The 14,972-nt window shown below is 45.4% G+C and overlaps 2 protein-coding genes across 8 annotated transcripts in view; both read left to right on the forward strand.

Moving 5' to 3' along the window:
• The window catches only part of LOC140693127 (trafficking protein particle complex subunit 9-like), a 1,110,112-nt gene that overhangs the window by 873,263 nt on the left and 221,877 nt on the right, over nt 1–14,972 (forward strand). The window lies entirely within an intron of this gene.
• The window catches only part of LOC140693125 (uncharacterized), a 38,446-nt gene continuing 26,676 nt past the window's right edge, over nt 3,203–14,972 (forward strand). For 6 of the 7 annotated variants that reach the window (XM_072957184.1, XM_072957187.1, XM_072957186.1 and 3 more), the window contains exons 1-5: nt 3,203–3,360; nt 5,798–5,958; nt 6,433–6,713; nt 7,240–7,318; nt 7,559–7,627. In XM_072957184.1, the coding sequence (XP_072813285.1) occupies nt 5,820–5,958; nt 6,433–6,713; nt 7,240–7,318; nt 7,559–7,627 (568 nt within the window). In that variant the 5' untranslated portion in view covers nt 3,203–3,360; nt 5,798–5,819. The remainder of the gene's footprint in view (nt 3,361–5,797; nt 5,959–6,432; nt 6,714–7,239; nt 7,319–7,558; nt 7,628–14,972) is intronic. The other variant, XM_072957190.1, reaches the window with a different exon arrangement.

The raw sequence follows: 14,972 nt of genomic DNA on the forward strand, positions 1-14,972 counted from the left end.
TATAAAAAAAGTTTGAAAATCAGATAGTGCAAGTCTTCCAACTTTGTTTTTCTTGTTCAAAGTTGTTTTGGATTTTTGGGATCCTTTGAATTTTTATATGAATTATAGAATAAGTTTTTAAATTCCTTACATCCTGTTCTGCCAAAATTCCACCCATGTCTTTGGCCGTCTCCAAAGCCACATTTTCTGAAGAAGTCTCTCTAGATCCCAGGTGAAAGGAATTTCTCTTTCATCTGTGCTCAAATCACATTTGATATTATTTGATTACATTTAATCATATTTGCCTGTATGTACTTGTCTGACCTTTCCAGCCATTTAGTAAATCTCAAAAGATTAGGAATCTTGACTTGGTTCCCTCTGTGTGCTGAGAAACTAGTTCTATGCTTTGCAGGAGTGAGCCCTGCAGTAAGAGGTATCTGCAGCACACATCTAGCTCATTGCTTGAATATTGTCAAGGAATTCTGCAGATTTAGAATTGTTTATTGATTGTTGTCTCCAAGACGGCTCAGTCTTTTTTATTTCTATTGCTACTGGTGCAGTTTCAAAGAACAATGGGCTAGTTATTTTCCAAATATCAAATCATACTCTAATTGTGTTGTCACGCAAATTATGTGCTGCTGTGTCTTAACAACCTGCTTAGTGTTCACAGGCTCCTTCACTCATGGAAAATTTGGGAGAATGTCATATCCTTAGAGATAGCAATGCTGTCTTTGGCGACCTGAGCAGCAGTATCTGAATTCACTCCTGCTGTTTTTCCAGTGTCCCCTCTAGACCTCCTCCAGCCCTCCATGGGGGGCCCTGCAGTTCTGCCCTAGAAAAGCCTGTTGCTTCTCAGGAAGACTTCCCTATGAAACATAACCATGTCCTTCTTGTGGGGACATTCAGTCCAGAGACCTGAAAGCAGGGGAAAATATTTAGCCTGCTTTTGGTAGAACCTAAATTCTTCCATACTTGTTAGAAGCAATTTCAATGAGGAAACTGTTTTGGCATCTAACAAATCAGCATAAATGACTGATGAGGAAGATCAGCTTCCCCATCCCACTCAGTCGTCATGTTGATGTGACACACACATTGGCAAACATTTTCTCCTGTGAGCAACATAAAGTTCAAGACGTTATGAATGGCTTTTTGTTTTTATTTCTTAGTCTTTCCACATTCACTGTGTCTCGTGAGATTATATGAATCCTGCTTATTTTCAGCCCAGCACTAAACTTTTTAAAAGGATCACGTGTTTAAAAGGCTAGTGGACAATTTTTTAGAAGACAGAAATCCTTAGATTTTGGTCCCAGAGTTGAATCTTGGTTAGTGGTGAATGAAAATTCCCGTTAAAATTTTAAATTCAGTGATATAAAGTCTTAAAAATAGTTAAATATTAGTCAATTTCATTAAACACTATGAGTTATTTACCTTTAAGCCTGTTTCTGGGGCAATTTTGCAATGATTCCCTCCCTTTATCGATTCCCTCTTTATCAGAATCCTTGAGAGGCCCCTGTCATCATTGTCAGTATCATCATCATCATCATGGAACTGATTCTTCTGGAAGATTCTAGGAAAATAAAGAGATGGACGGGATTATGTGTAGGTCAGTGTGTGCATATACAATAAGAACAGCTGTCAGACATTAGATGCAAGATACCCATTTCATTTAGGGGAGAATGTGGTCATGAAATCCTGATGTGGTGAATGAAGGAAGCGGTGGGAACAGGATAGTCAATGGAAAGGAGGAGGAAGTGAGTGAATTGGAGAGCATAGATCCTTGGTTAGTTGATCAGCACATTGGTGAGAATGAGGGGAGTGTGATGGCAGAATCATGTCCCTCCCCGGCCACAGGGTAGCCACCTGTGACATGTTACTGTACATGGCAAAAGGGATGACAGATATTTTAGGATTAAAAATCTTAGAGGATTTCTGTCTCCTAAATTGTCTATTAGTTAGCCTTTAAACCCATGATACATTATTATAGATTAGTGCAGGGGCACAAATAAAAAGGATTCATATAATCTCACCAGACAAACTGAATGTAGAAAGGATAAGGAAGAAAAACAAAAAGTCACTTATAAGTGCCTTGAACCATAAATTGCTCATGAGGAAATGTTACACAAGGTGAATGTCACAGCCACATACATACTGCCTGAGTGGGATGGGACAAGGGGATCCTGAGATGAGACAATAGGGTGAGTAGTCTGGATTGTCCAGGTGGGCTGAATGTAATCACAGGGGTCCTTAAAATGGAGGATATTTCCCAGCTGAGTTTAAAATCAGAGGGAGGTGTAGCGATGGAGCAATGTTCAGAAAGGCTGCTGACCATGAAAATGGAGGAAGTTGAGGGGCACAAGCTAAGGAAGGTGGGTGACCTCTGTAAACTGGAAAAAAAAAGGAAACATTCTCTTCTAGACCCTCTAGAAGGAAGGAACCCTGCTGGTATCTTGAATTTATCCCAATGAGAACTGTGTTGGATCTCTGACATCCACAGCCATAAGCTAATAAGTCTGTGCTGGTTTAAGCTATTAAGCTTATGGGAATTTGTTACAGTGGTAATAGGAAAATAACATAGTGAGTGGTAGTGTAAGGGATTAAAGATCTAGGATGGGGTGTGGAGAGAATTCTGACATTTACACCTAAAAAACAACCAGGTGAAGTGGGAAGGTGTTTTAAGGAAGACCTACCTGGCAGGGCTGTCAAGCAGACTGGAGTGAGCGAATCCTTGGAGTTAGAGGAATCAATTAAACCTCACAAGGAAAATAAGAAATAAAATGTAGCAGGGCTTCAGTGTTAGTGGATGTAGGAATGGAAATGGGCAGAGAGATATAAACATTATTTTGAAATTAGCTACAGGTTTGATGACTGCATGTTTGGGAGAGTTAGCCGATGTGTGGACTGAATGCATCCCCTCAAAATCCATATGTCGAAACCTCATCTCCCAGGGTGATGATATAGGGATGCGGGGCCTTTGGGAGGTGATTAGTAGGATAAAATGAGGTCATGAGAGTAGAGCCCTCATGAATGGTATTAGTGTTCTTATACAGGGCCCCAAAGTGCTTGCTTCTCTCTCCTCTCTGGGCCATGAAGATAGTGGGAAGACAGCCATCTTCGAGCTGGCAATCCTCTCCCAGATACATTGACCTTGAAAGCCTCAGCCTCCAAACCATAAGGAATATGCTGGTTGTTTAAGCCACCCGACACACGGTAATTTGTTACAGAATCCCAGACTGACGAAGACAGTGGAGAATGCCACTGCGTTTGGCACTGATTGCCTGGAGAATGCTGAAACCCAGGGAAGTGGGCAGCACAGACGTTTACTCATTTAATCCTGCCAACACTGTAGGGGATAGAGTCTACATTTTCCTCGCTATTTAAAAGGTAAGGAAAAAGAGGCACAAACAATAACAATGACAACGACAACAACAACAACAACAGCAACAATAATTTGTCCAAGATTCACACAGAACTCCCTGGAGGGAGAGTGAGAATTAATACTTATGCAGGCTGGCCCCAGAGCCCCTGCTGATAACTACTAAGTCAGATCACCTTGCTTATTTAATCAGTTTTTTTCAACTGTGATATGAGTGTACTGTGTCCAGTAACTTATAATTTCAAAATACCTCACTGTAAGGGAAACATTAGTCGCAGGCATTACAACCCACAGAAAGCTAGACATACAAAAATAACTTGTTAAGGCAAGATAACCAATAATGTTTTTAAATATTATACCTGCTGACCCTTTGCAATAAAGTGTTTATTTATAATTCTGTCTGGCTACAGAATAACATCATAATCCTGCATGTGGCTGGTGGCTCCCGTGTTGGACAGCACGGGTCTAGAGAATTTAAATGACTTGCCCAGCCTTGCCCAGGAAGCTCGTGGTGGGATCAGAGCTATAGTCTGGGACTGTTCCTTCCTATCCAAGTCCCTCATGGAAGTTTAGAAGCTTCTCCTTTGGTGCCCAGCTGTCTATCCGTACTTATGACATCTTGTCAGGTGCCCCGGCCTGCTCCTGAACATCAGCCAGAACCCACTTCTGCTCTTTTTTGGCCAGGTAATACCTTCTAGCAACTTCCATTGCCTTCTTGGCATCAGTTTTTACATGGAAGGGTAGTGGCTAGAGAAGGAAATGTGTCCACATGACAGGTTTTTCATAAATAAAGTAGGAGTGGTCAAGAGAAGAAAACCTCAGGAATACGAGTGGAAGCAGGTCATTTAATATACCAAATGCGTACTTTCAGTGTATGTTTGTGTTTCCGAGTCCACGCTTGTTCTACTCGTGCATTATAGGCCAACACATCAGGAGACAAGGATTTGGGGCAAGAAATAGCGGCTTTAATTTGTAAAGCCAGTGGAGAAGATGGTAGACCAATGTCCTGGAGAACCATCATCCCAAGTCAGAATTCAGGCTCTTCTTATATTAAAAAGGGGAAGCGGGAATGCTTGGTTGATGCAAACTTGGTGTATGAATTCTTTGTTTTTAGAATCCTTTGTTCTTGCAGCTCTTCACCTGGGTCAGATCCGTGTAAACCTCCAACAAGCAAATGTTATTTTCTATTCTGTATCTTGTTATCTTTATACGAATGGAAAAGTGATAATATCCTTCAAAGTCAGAGCCTTGAGAATAGGGTCTCCTGTATATTTCAGGATCTAGGCAACATTGTTTCACAAAAGGTGCAGAAACAGCAAGACTAAGCCTAGGAAACAGGGCACAGGTTTAAAGTCAAAGGAACAGATCTAATATGGAGTCAGATTTGTTCTTTCCTATTTCAGTAGTGCCATGGAGAAGGCACTGTGGGCAGCTTTCTGTAGGGTCCTGGAGGCTTTCTCTCTCAGCCTCTGTGCGCCTCTATTGAAAACCCGTCATCGCTATCTGGCCTGCTGGAAAACCAGTCCGCCTGTTTTGCCCTGAAGTTGTGTTCTGTTTATAACTCATCTCTACTCCTTGGAAAACAACTCAATAAAAACTCAGTTGGTTTCCCACCAGCCCTGAGCAGGGGTGAGGGATAGCATGTTATTATTTTATAAAAAAAATATATAAAAAAGTTTTAAAACAGCACTGGGCACATAGGAGAGAGACAATCATTGCTTCCTGGCTTAAATCGAAAATGATGACTCAGTGAGTCTATGGCTGCTGTATTTGCTGAACTAGTTACTCCTTTGCTCCATTACACATTTATTTTAACTGAAAAAGAAATATATGCATATGGTTAAAAAAATTCAAACAGAGCAAAAAATACTCAAGTGAAAGAAGTTTTCCCTCATCCTCTGTTCTTACACGCCTCCCTGGAGATGCCAATGTTTACAATCCTTTGTGTGCTTTTCCAGATATGCTATGCAAGTTCCCACCAATGTATGTAAATTCCTTTAAAGTTTTACTTATTTTTAACTTTAAGGGATTTAAATCCTCAAGTGGCTTCTGCCACAGTAATAGAAAAGAAGAAATCTGACTCCATATTAGATCTGTTCCTTTGACTTTAACCCTGTGCTCTGTCTCCTAGGCTTCTTCTTGCTTGTAAAACAATGTTGCCTAGAGCCTAAAATATACAGGAGAGCCTATTCTGAAGGCTCTGACCTTTAAGGGTATTTAACACTTTTCCAATCATATAAAGATAACACGTTGCAGAATAGAAAATAACGTTTGTTTTGTTGGAGGTTTACAGGGATCTGACCCAGGGAGATAGCTGCAAGAACAAAGGATTCTAAAAACAAAGAATTCATACACCAAGAAGTTTGCAAAAACCAAGCACATAGGAAAGCAGCCTGAATTCTGACTTGGGGAGATGGTTTTCCAGGACATTAGTTTGCCATCTAGGTCTACAGAAACTTGCTATTCCATGCCCCAACACTTGGTCTCCCAACTTACTGGCCTGTCCTGCACTGAGGAGAATGAGTTTGGACTCAATAACACTTCTACCTACCTAGCAAGTTGGACACTGGGACTGAGGGCAGCTCTCCCACACACAGGGGCCTACGGTGAGCCCTTGATTATTCCCCGAGGTTGGGGTGTGGTTTACCCAGGAGGGATGGGGACTCTACACCAACACTCAGGCAGTCTGCTCCTTCTGGGGCTCTGACATTTTACCTCCCGCTCCCTGCCAGCCCAACATTTGGGACAGTGGAGCTAAGGCAGAGATCGTGCCTGCCTGTTTCCCAGCGTGTAAAAGGGGAATATGTACTCTTCCCAAGGTAGTTCTGAGAAACAACACCTGCGGGTGCTTGGTTCCCTGAGCAACAGTAAACCTAGCTCCTTGTGGGGGCAACGGGTATGATACCCGTAGGGTTTCTGCAGAGACCTTAGCTGGAGGGCTGGGCCAGGGACGTAAAATATGAGCTGTGGGCAATGACGGGTAAGAGAAGGGTGTATAGGCAGGACTGCTGCCTCCTTCGGGGTGCCACAAGAGGTAAAACGCTTTCTCCCCATCTCTGTTACTCCCCTCCCAATTTCAGATAACTGCCTTCCCTCTGCTCCTCCTGTCCATGTGTCTCCCTCCACTTTTCCCCGCCTCCCCTCCTCCTCCCCTATTCTCCCTCCCTCGGTTCCCCTTCTCTCTCAGGACCCAGAGCGGATCGCTGGCCCTCCTGCGCATGCGCAGTTGCTGCCAGCTGGACCGCGGGTTGGAAGCTCCAGCTCCGAGCCGGGGATCGGCCCCAATGGCTTCTCAGCTCTGTCGCCCTGTAGGCCTTTGGCTACTGCCTGGGGCCGGGGCCTCTGGCTGTGGAAGTGCAAGGTGAGGGGATATCGGGAAAGGGGTGAGGCGGCTGCGGGAGGGCGGTCGGCGTGTCACAGCCCCCCAGGGCGCCAGTCAGCGTGTGTTCAGCTGGATTGCTCGGGCCAGACCCCTCTGCCCGCGCCACCTGCCCCGGCGCACCGGCCACAGCTGCCCAGGGCCAGGTGTGCCCCTGCCGCCTCTTGACCCAGCCGGGCTCCCCTCAGTCCGCGGCTGGCATCCGCTTCCCCTCTCCCGCCGGCGAGTCCTCCCCTCCCGGTCTTCCTCTCCTTGGCCGCCGACCCGTCCCCACCACTGGGCGGGCTGTGTCCCGGGCGGGCGGGGTCTGCACACCCGGACGGGGCGGGCGGCTTGGGCTGGGGCTGGGGCTGGCCTCCGAGCGGGGCTGCAGCCCGCGTCCCCCACCCCGCTCTCCCTGCCCCGCGACCCCGGGGCTGCCTTCCTCTCCCTTTCCCGATCCCTGAGGTCCAGATTAGCGGCGTGGGCGCTGCTCCCCAGGCTGAGAGCCCGCGGCTGTAACTCCCAGCTTCTCCTGGTGGAGTCGGGAAAAGGGAGCGGCAGTGCTGAGGGAGCTTCTGTCTCCTTGATCAGGATTTCTGCCCCAGGTAAGTACCTTGAACACTTTCAGGTGTTATGATGGCGGTGCTTGTTGATGTCACATGTTTTTATACTGAGAGGGATTACAGTGGTGAAAGCAGGGCTTGGTTCAGTTAAAAATGAGCTGAAGGCATGAGGCTGTCTCATCCTCCATCATTCACTCTCCCAGGGTGAAACGTGAGACCGTCGATCTTAAAAAGATACTTATAGTCCCTAACTAGTCCAGCCCAGCTATTGTGTGTTAACAGGAACAGCACAACCTGAGGCGTTGGAGACCCAGGGACATTGCACTCCTAAAGAGCTCCTGGCAAAATCTGGTTTGTTTTGGTTTTTTTTGTTTGTTTGTTTTACTTAAATTGTGGGACAGACTAGTAGTATAGAGGGAAAAATAATTGGCAAGAAGGATTTTTTCATATAACAGCTTTATTGTGATATTGTTCACACACCATGAAGTCCACCCACTTGAATGTTACAATTCAGCAGCTTTTAGCATATTCACATTTGTGCAACCATTATTATTCCAGAACGTTTTCATCACATCAGAAAGACCAGTTGAAATGCATGACCTATCCACCCCTTCCCAGTGGTGGTTCTAAAGAAGTTTCTTGGCTGTTCCTGACCATAAATTAACTTGTTACATTCCATGAAATATCTGGGAGGAATTCTAATCAGAATTGCAATGAATCTGTCTATCAAAGCAGGAAGAATTAATGTCTTTATGGCATAAACTTCTTCTACACATGAATATATCTGGGACCCTATCTTTTCATCTGTCCAGAGCCAGGCCTATGGGAAATCTTGGGTTTGTGAATGATGAGATTCAATACATCATTAGATGCAACTGTAGCCTTTCACTGAAGAGAAAAGTAACCTCGTAGAAGCCAAGTGATTCTCTGATGGTTAGAATGAGTGACCGCCAGTGCTGGAGTATTCGAGTGGACTTGGTGCTTGCAGAGTTCTCCACCACCTACAGCTAAGGGGATTACCGTGTTCTTTTACTTTTTTTTTTTATGGCGTTGCTTTTATTTTTACTTATTATATAAAATTATTTTTTATTGAAGTGTTGTAAATTTACCATGTTAGCTTCAGATGTACAGCAGAGATTCAGTTATAAGCTTATGCATATGTATATAAATGTTTTTCAGATTGTTTTTAGTACAACTCATTACAAGAAATTGAAAATAGTACCCTGTGCTATATAGTAGGTCCTTGTCATTTAGTTTATATTTATTAATGTGTATCTGTTAATCCTCCCTTTCCTGCCTGCTAACAACAGTTTGCTTTCTATGTCCATGAGTCTAATTCTAGCAGCACCGTTTTTGCTAGCAATATATTCTGGTTGGCTCTTTTCTGTTTCAGTAGTTCCATCTTATGTGTGGGCGTTTTTCTTCTGGTGGGCCTGTGTGTGGTTTGCACACGTGATAATAGAGATCTGTATTTGGGAGAACTCCAGGCCTCGTGTAGTCCCTCGTATGGAGCGCCCACTGAACTGATGCTTGAACTTGGAAAAAAACAGTAAATGTTGGAATTTCCACTATGGTTGAGACTTCCAGGTTTCTATAACCTCTTTAGCCCACCTAAATTTTGGCTGCACCCAATACTGGATAATTTGGTGGAACTTCATGGTATGGTGGTGTAGAGACAGGGCCTTGTATGCTTCTTCTCTTTCCTTTTTCTAACAATCATTTTCCTGGGCCTTCCAGGTACTCCCCCAGAAGGGCCCAGGGCTGGCTTGGTGTTGCACTGAGGCAATATTTGTTAATAAGTCCCTTTCCTCATCTCTTCTGAGCCTCCATTTCCTTCTCTGCACAATGAGGGCTTAGACTAGATAAGTGCTTTTCAGTTTCTTTTAAAGCCATGTTTCCTTTGAGAAACAGAAAATTCAAATCTCTCCTCCCATCACAACCCTTTAGATTTTGACACGTCCTCCAAGGAGTCACATAGCTCTTTGTGGTAAATTGACGTGATTGTGATTCCACGTGGCACAGAAAAGACTCTTCAGAGATTTATTGCAGGGAGAGGGCAGGAAAGGGGCAGTATGTCACACTTTCTTGTGTGAGCACTGGAGCAAAGGCTTGGGTTTAAATACAGTGTCTGATGTGGCATCTCTCTAATCTTGCACAATGTGATAAACCTCTATCCCTAGTTTCTTAATGTGTCAAGTTGGGGTGGTAATGTTTTAAGGCTTTTGTGAAACATTATACACATAAGCCATTTGTGTCTCGGTAGATACAAGACCTGCTAGAGAGTCGGAATTTCTTTAAAAATACATATATATTGTCCACATCACTCTGTCTGTGTGTATTTTGAAGTTCCTGGAGGGTGAGGGTTGAGTGTAATGTCCATCGTGGGACAGGTGGCCCATGGGTCTGTGTGCCTCAGATTGCCCCCTCCTCCCCAGTCCTCTTCCTCTCAGTCCAGGATGAAGTTCCCTAGTAGATTTACACAGAGGTCTTGTGGAAATGGCTTTTCATTTTATTGTTTCACCAAGGAGGGTTGCCATCATGATCTCTGTGGTCAGGTTTTGGTGACCTGAAGGCTATGCAATTGGGGATTTCTATTTTATAAAAAGAAAAAAAATTACAAATACAAAATTAGACCTAGGTTGGTGGCAGGGGCTTTTGAAAGTGGGGACCATTAGCTTTTTTAGCTTCAGGTGCAGTGGCCTCTGGCCACGAGGACACATCCTCATGCTCTGAATTTGGAGGGACCAGTGGGTTCAGTGGGAATATTTACTGAGTGCATTTCATGGGCTGCGCATTCTCTTATTTGTACTGTGTGTTCCTTATTTGAGACGGTGAGCTGATTTAAACTCAATAGCCTCTTTAAAATAATAGACTTTTTATTTTTAGATGTAATGTAGATTCCCATGTAGTTGTAAGAGATAATATGGAGAGGGCCTATGGACTCTTTGCCCAATTTTCTTTAATAGTTCCATCTTGCAAAGTTGGGGTACTATTCATTCGTGACTCACTAACCCTTTTAGGTTTGTGTTATTGCCCTCATTTCTATTTATGAATAAACTGGTGTTGAGAGAAGCACACAGGTCTGCCCAGGTCACCCACGTGGTTAGTGAAGATTTGGGTGGAACGTGGGCTTGGCATTTCCAAGCAGTACCATTATGATGGTCTGTGGCAGGGAGCAGCATTCACTTTGCTTGTTTATTCATTCATTCAACAAACATTTATTGAATAAACTCTGTGGGTCAGATGCTTTCATAGGGTTATCTGATTCTTCAGCAGTATGGAGAATCAGGTAGTGTTTTCTTTTTCTTTTTTTTTTTAATATGAGAAAAATATCTCTGAGAGGTTATAATCTCCCCAAAGGAAAAATAGCTCATAAATGAGGGATAGTACATTTGTACAGTTCCTTCTTCTTATGCAGGTGGTACCCTAGGCATTTTACATTTGCAAACTTCCATAATCCAGATATATTCTTGTAAGGCAAGAAGTTTTTTTTTTAATTGAAGTATAGTCAAGTTTACAATGTTGTGTCAATTGCAAGGTGGTTTTTTTTGAATTTTGAATGGAGAAAATATTTTTTGAGGGGGTTAATTAAGTTTATTTATTTGTTTCATTTTTCTAAAATGAGGTACTGAGGATTGAGCCTAGGTCCTTGAACATGCTAAGCACGTGCTCTACCACTGAACTGTACCCTCCTCCCCAAAGCAAGTTTTCTTACCCATTATTCTGCACCTTAGGAGTTCAAATAAATTGGCGTTGAAATCCAGATATTTTGATCCTACTATGGTTCTTTGCATTATATCCTGCTGAGGGGTGGGGAAGCAGTTCCTTTATTCATTCATTTATTCAGCAGTTTTGAGCACCGACTTTGCATCAGGGCCTGCCTAGGTGCTTGGAAACAGAAAACAAGAAATGATCCTTTTCTGCAGGGGATGGAAGCCTAGACCAAAAGCTGGGTAATGTGATCTGAGCTTCAGTAGCCATGTGCAGATGCTGAGGACAAAATTATCCCCGATTTGCTTGGACTTCCCTTGCCTTCTGGCTGGTGCACACCAGGTCGCCGCATCCCAGTGAGGCCCGCAGCCCACAGCACAGTATGTACATCGATTTACCCTCCCTTCTCGGCAGGGCCTGCAACATGAACACCCCTGACTACGTGCAGTGCGCTGAGGACCACCAGACTCTCCCGATTGTGGTCCAACCTGTGGGGATCATCTTAGAGAATTTCTTTTGCATCTATAATGGAATCTCCTTGGTGAGCCAGATCAGACCGTGCGGCTCCCAGTGGGCACTCTGTATCTACTATAGGTATCTCTATGCGCCCGAGAATGGATGGAGTGACTTCCAGACCCACCGCAATGTCATGGGCCTTGTCACCATTACTGACTGCCTCTTGGCCAAGACCTTCTAGAAGCTCCACGCACAGAGGAGCTGTATGGCACCATGCTCTACGACTCTCAGCTCTTTGTCTTTATGCTGTATGGGGAGGTGGCCGAGCAGCCGCACACCGACGTGGCCTTCAATCTACGAGGACTGCGGGTGGTGGAGAAGAGGATCGAAGACTTCACTGAGTCACTCTTCATCTTGCCCAAGTCCAAGTGGCTGGATGGGGACCCCGAAAATTCTGGGGAGAAGACCCCCCTCCTCTACATCCTATTTGAGAAGGAGGACTTCGTGGGACTGGACACAGACAGCAGGCAAGTCAACCTGAAGGCCGGGCCACCCTGGCTGTGTGACAGATTGCTTCCTTACATCCAGAATGGGATCATCAAGGAGGAGGGCTTTCTTGTAGCCAAGGCGGTAAGGAGGTGTAGCCCGCCGGTTTTCAGACGTTTAAAACTAAATCCGCCTTTGTTTCAGAGAGATCCTTTTAGGGTTAGTGTGGACACTTACTCCCCCTTTTCAGCCAGGACACTTGGGGGGACCCCTGGAGTTGCTGACCAATAGAGTAGCCACAGCTACTGATGTTAGTAGTGCTGGGGAGGAGGCCGGTCTGAGCTGAGATGTGCTGTAAGTCAAATGCACATCAGACGCTGAAACTTGTCTAGTAAAAAGAATATAAACTATCTTGTTACTTTCTATATTGATTACACGTCAAAATGATAGTATTTTACATACAGTAGAATAAGTAAGGTCTGTTCTTAAAATCAGTTACTTGGTTTTTTTTTTTGTTACATTTTAAACGTGGCAACTGGGAAACGTTATTTACATGACTCTCATTTCATTCCTGTTGGACAGCCTGTCCTGGGACAGTTTCATCCCTTTGCTTATAAATGAGACTCTGAATCCCGAGACGCAGAATGAGGTGCTGGTTGAGCTCAGGGTGGAGCCGATGTCTCCTGCCTCCCAGGCCCAGCACCAGCACGGCTCAGGCCCTCTCCCCTGCCTGACAGCCACCATGCCAAGTTAGGACATCAGAAACACTGCCAGGGGCTTCCGAATTAGCTCCTTACGCAGGGAAAGGCGTGTCACGGTGTATGGGACACAGCAGGGAAAAATTCGTCCTCACTTTGTCCCTGTGATTAGGTCAAAGGCCCCACTCTGCCTTGGAAGTGCAGACGATCACTTCTGGGCTGCCTAACCCCTCACCCTCTACTATGTTTCCCTGTGTATCTTTCAAGCTGTCCCTCGGGCAGAAGAGGGTGAGACGTCTTTGCCGAGAGGTGGTCCCCCTTTACTGGGGAGAGTGAGGTGAGCTGTGTCCCCCCGGCCTACGGCCTCGGGCCTTGAGTCTGGAGAGCGCTCATGGCGGTCCCACAGGTGACGGTCGGAGGACATGGTACGTGCTGCCGGGCCCGCTGTGCAGGAGGGGCTCTGTGATTCTCTGTGATTCTAAGGTCAGATTCTACTTTCTTGTTGTTGGTAAGATGGAGGAGAAGATGCCAGAGAATTGATAAAAAGAAAATCCACACCAGTCCTGTGAATGACAGACACAGGGGATCCATGTCCCACCTGCGTGTGGTGCCTGGCAGGCTCTGGAATAATTTTCACTTCCTCCCCGGACATTCCTCTATGGCTTAAGGAAGGGGAGAGGCATGTCGTGGCCATGATCTGTACTTGTCCTCACAGGGCCCTGTGATCTACATGCCCACACTACACTTCTGCTCCTTGGAGATGAGGTGTCAGGTTTAGGAAACTGGGCACTGCTGAGGGCATAGCTGCCAGAACCGTGCTACACCAAGGCTGGCTCCGTTCACCTCACCTGTCACCTCCTGTTGAGTCCTAAGGCGTCATTCAAGGTAGGTGCATCGGTGCAATGAAAGCAGGGACCTCCTTCACCCCCTGGACAGACTGGTGGGTGATCAGTGGAAGCCTGGAGCCCTGCCCCAGCCCCACGCCAGTGCCTCCTATTTTGTCATAGGAGGCACTGGTGACATTTTTGCTCAGCAACTGCTTGGCTCTGATTCTGCAGAGCCAACAGAGAATGCCAGCTTGTTTTTGCCTTTTGAAGTCTGCCCTTGGGATTTGGCGGAGTAGCTGGATGTGTGCTTAGCCCATAGTGGTTGACACTGTCACCATTGTTTACCCAGAACCTCGTGTACCAGGCATGGCTGCCGGCATCAAAATACAGCAGCGCATTAAACCTCCCTCCTGGTGGGTCTGTCTGTTCTGGTACCATAAGGGCTCAGCCAGCATCTGAACGTCAGTGAGATAACGTGGCCAATGAGCTCGGGTCAAGCACGTTCTCCTCCAGTGACTTTTACTCCATTGTTGCTTTTACTATTACACAGTCATTAATTTTTTAAACAATGCTTTGGTTCAGGAGCAGAACCTAATTCTCCCCTGTTCCTCTTGGTGGGAGTGAGTAAAGTTGTCCAGCTTGAAATGCGACCACATTTTGTAGCTCAAAAGCTGTCTACACGCATCTAGGTGAAGTTTTGGTTTGGGGCGCTGACCACGTTGGGGTCCCCCGGCAGCATCGCTCCCCTCAGGCCCCTGCCTTCCCTGGATCAGGAGGTGAGGGTGGGTCTCACCGTCCCTGCGTCCCTGTCCTCATCACACTGACGTAATTTCTTGTAAATGCTGTCAAAGTCATTTTTGTTCTCGTGTGTTTCTAATTTTGGCTGTTCCTCTATTCCTTTTTCTATTTTCCTTTTTCCCTTATACCACCCCGTGAGCATGTTGTTGGGTCTGAAAATGTGGGCTGTGCACACCCTGCATTGGAATAGCCAGATCGCCCTCTGTGCCGTCTCCATCGCTATAAAAAGCAAAAACTTAACAGTTGCCATGATTCGTATATTATCCTAGTCATCTTATTTTCTACTTTTTTGGAATTTTTGCTATGTTAGCACATCACCCACTGGAGTTTGATATCTGTTAAAGTCCTTGCTTTGAGGAACCTGTTAGTTCGTCCTTATATTTGGTAACAAATGCTCTCTTACTAATTTTGTTTATTTGTTTTGAAGAAGTGAGATGCGAATTGATTTAGGCGGCTGCTGAGGGATTTTTTTCATGGAGTATTTAAACTTGGAAAGTCAAATTCTGCAGCACCTTGCTTGATTCTGGCTTTTACACAAACGTGCTCGGCACGAGGTTCCTGGCTGTCGCTGTGTGACGTGCGTGACGGCGCTTCCTGGCCGGCGGTCACTGGTGAGGAAGTGGCCGGCTCGGGGGTGAGCAGCTGCAGGGGACGCTGTTGGAGGAAGCAGTCACCGGTTTTTTGTTTTTTGGTTTTTTTTTTGCATTCACCTTCCCAGTG

Source organism: Vicugna pacos, unplaced genomic scaffold (genome assembly GCF_048564905.1).
Source record: "Vicugna pacos unplaced genomic scaffold, VicPac4 scaffold_19, whole genome shotgun sequence".
In the NCBI taxonomy this organism is placed as follows: domain Eukaryota; kingdom Metazoa; phylum Chordata; class Mammalia; order Artiodactyla; family Camelidae; genus Vicugna; species Vicugna pacos.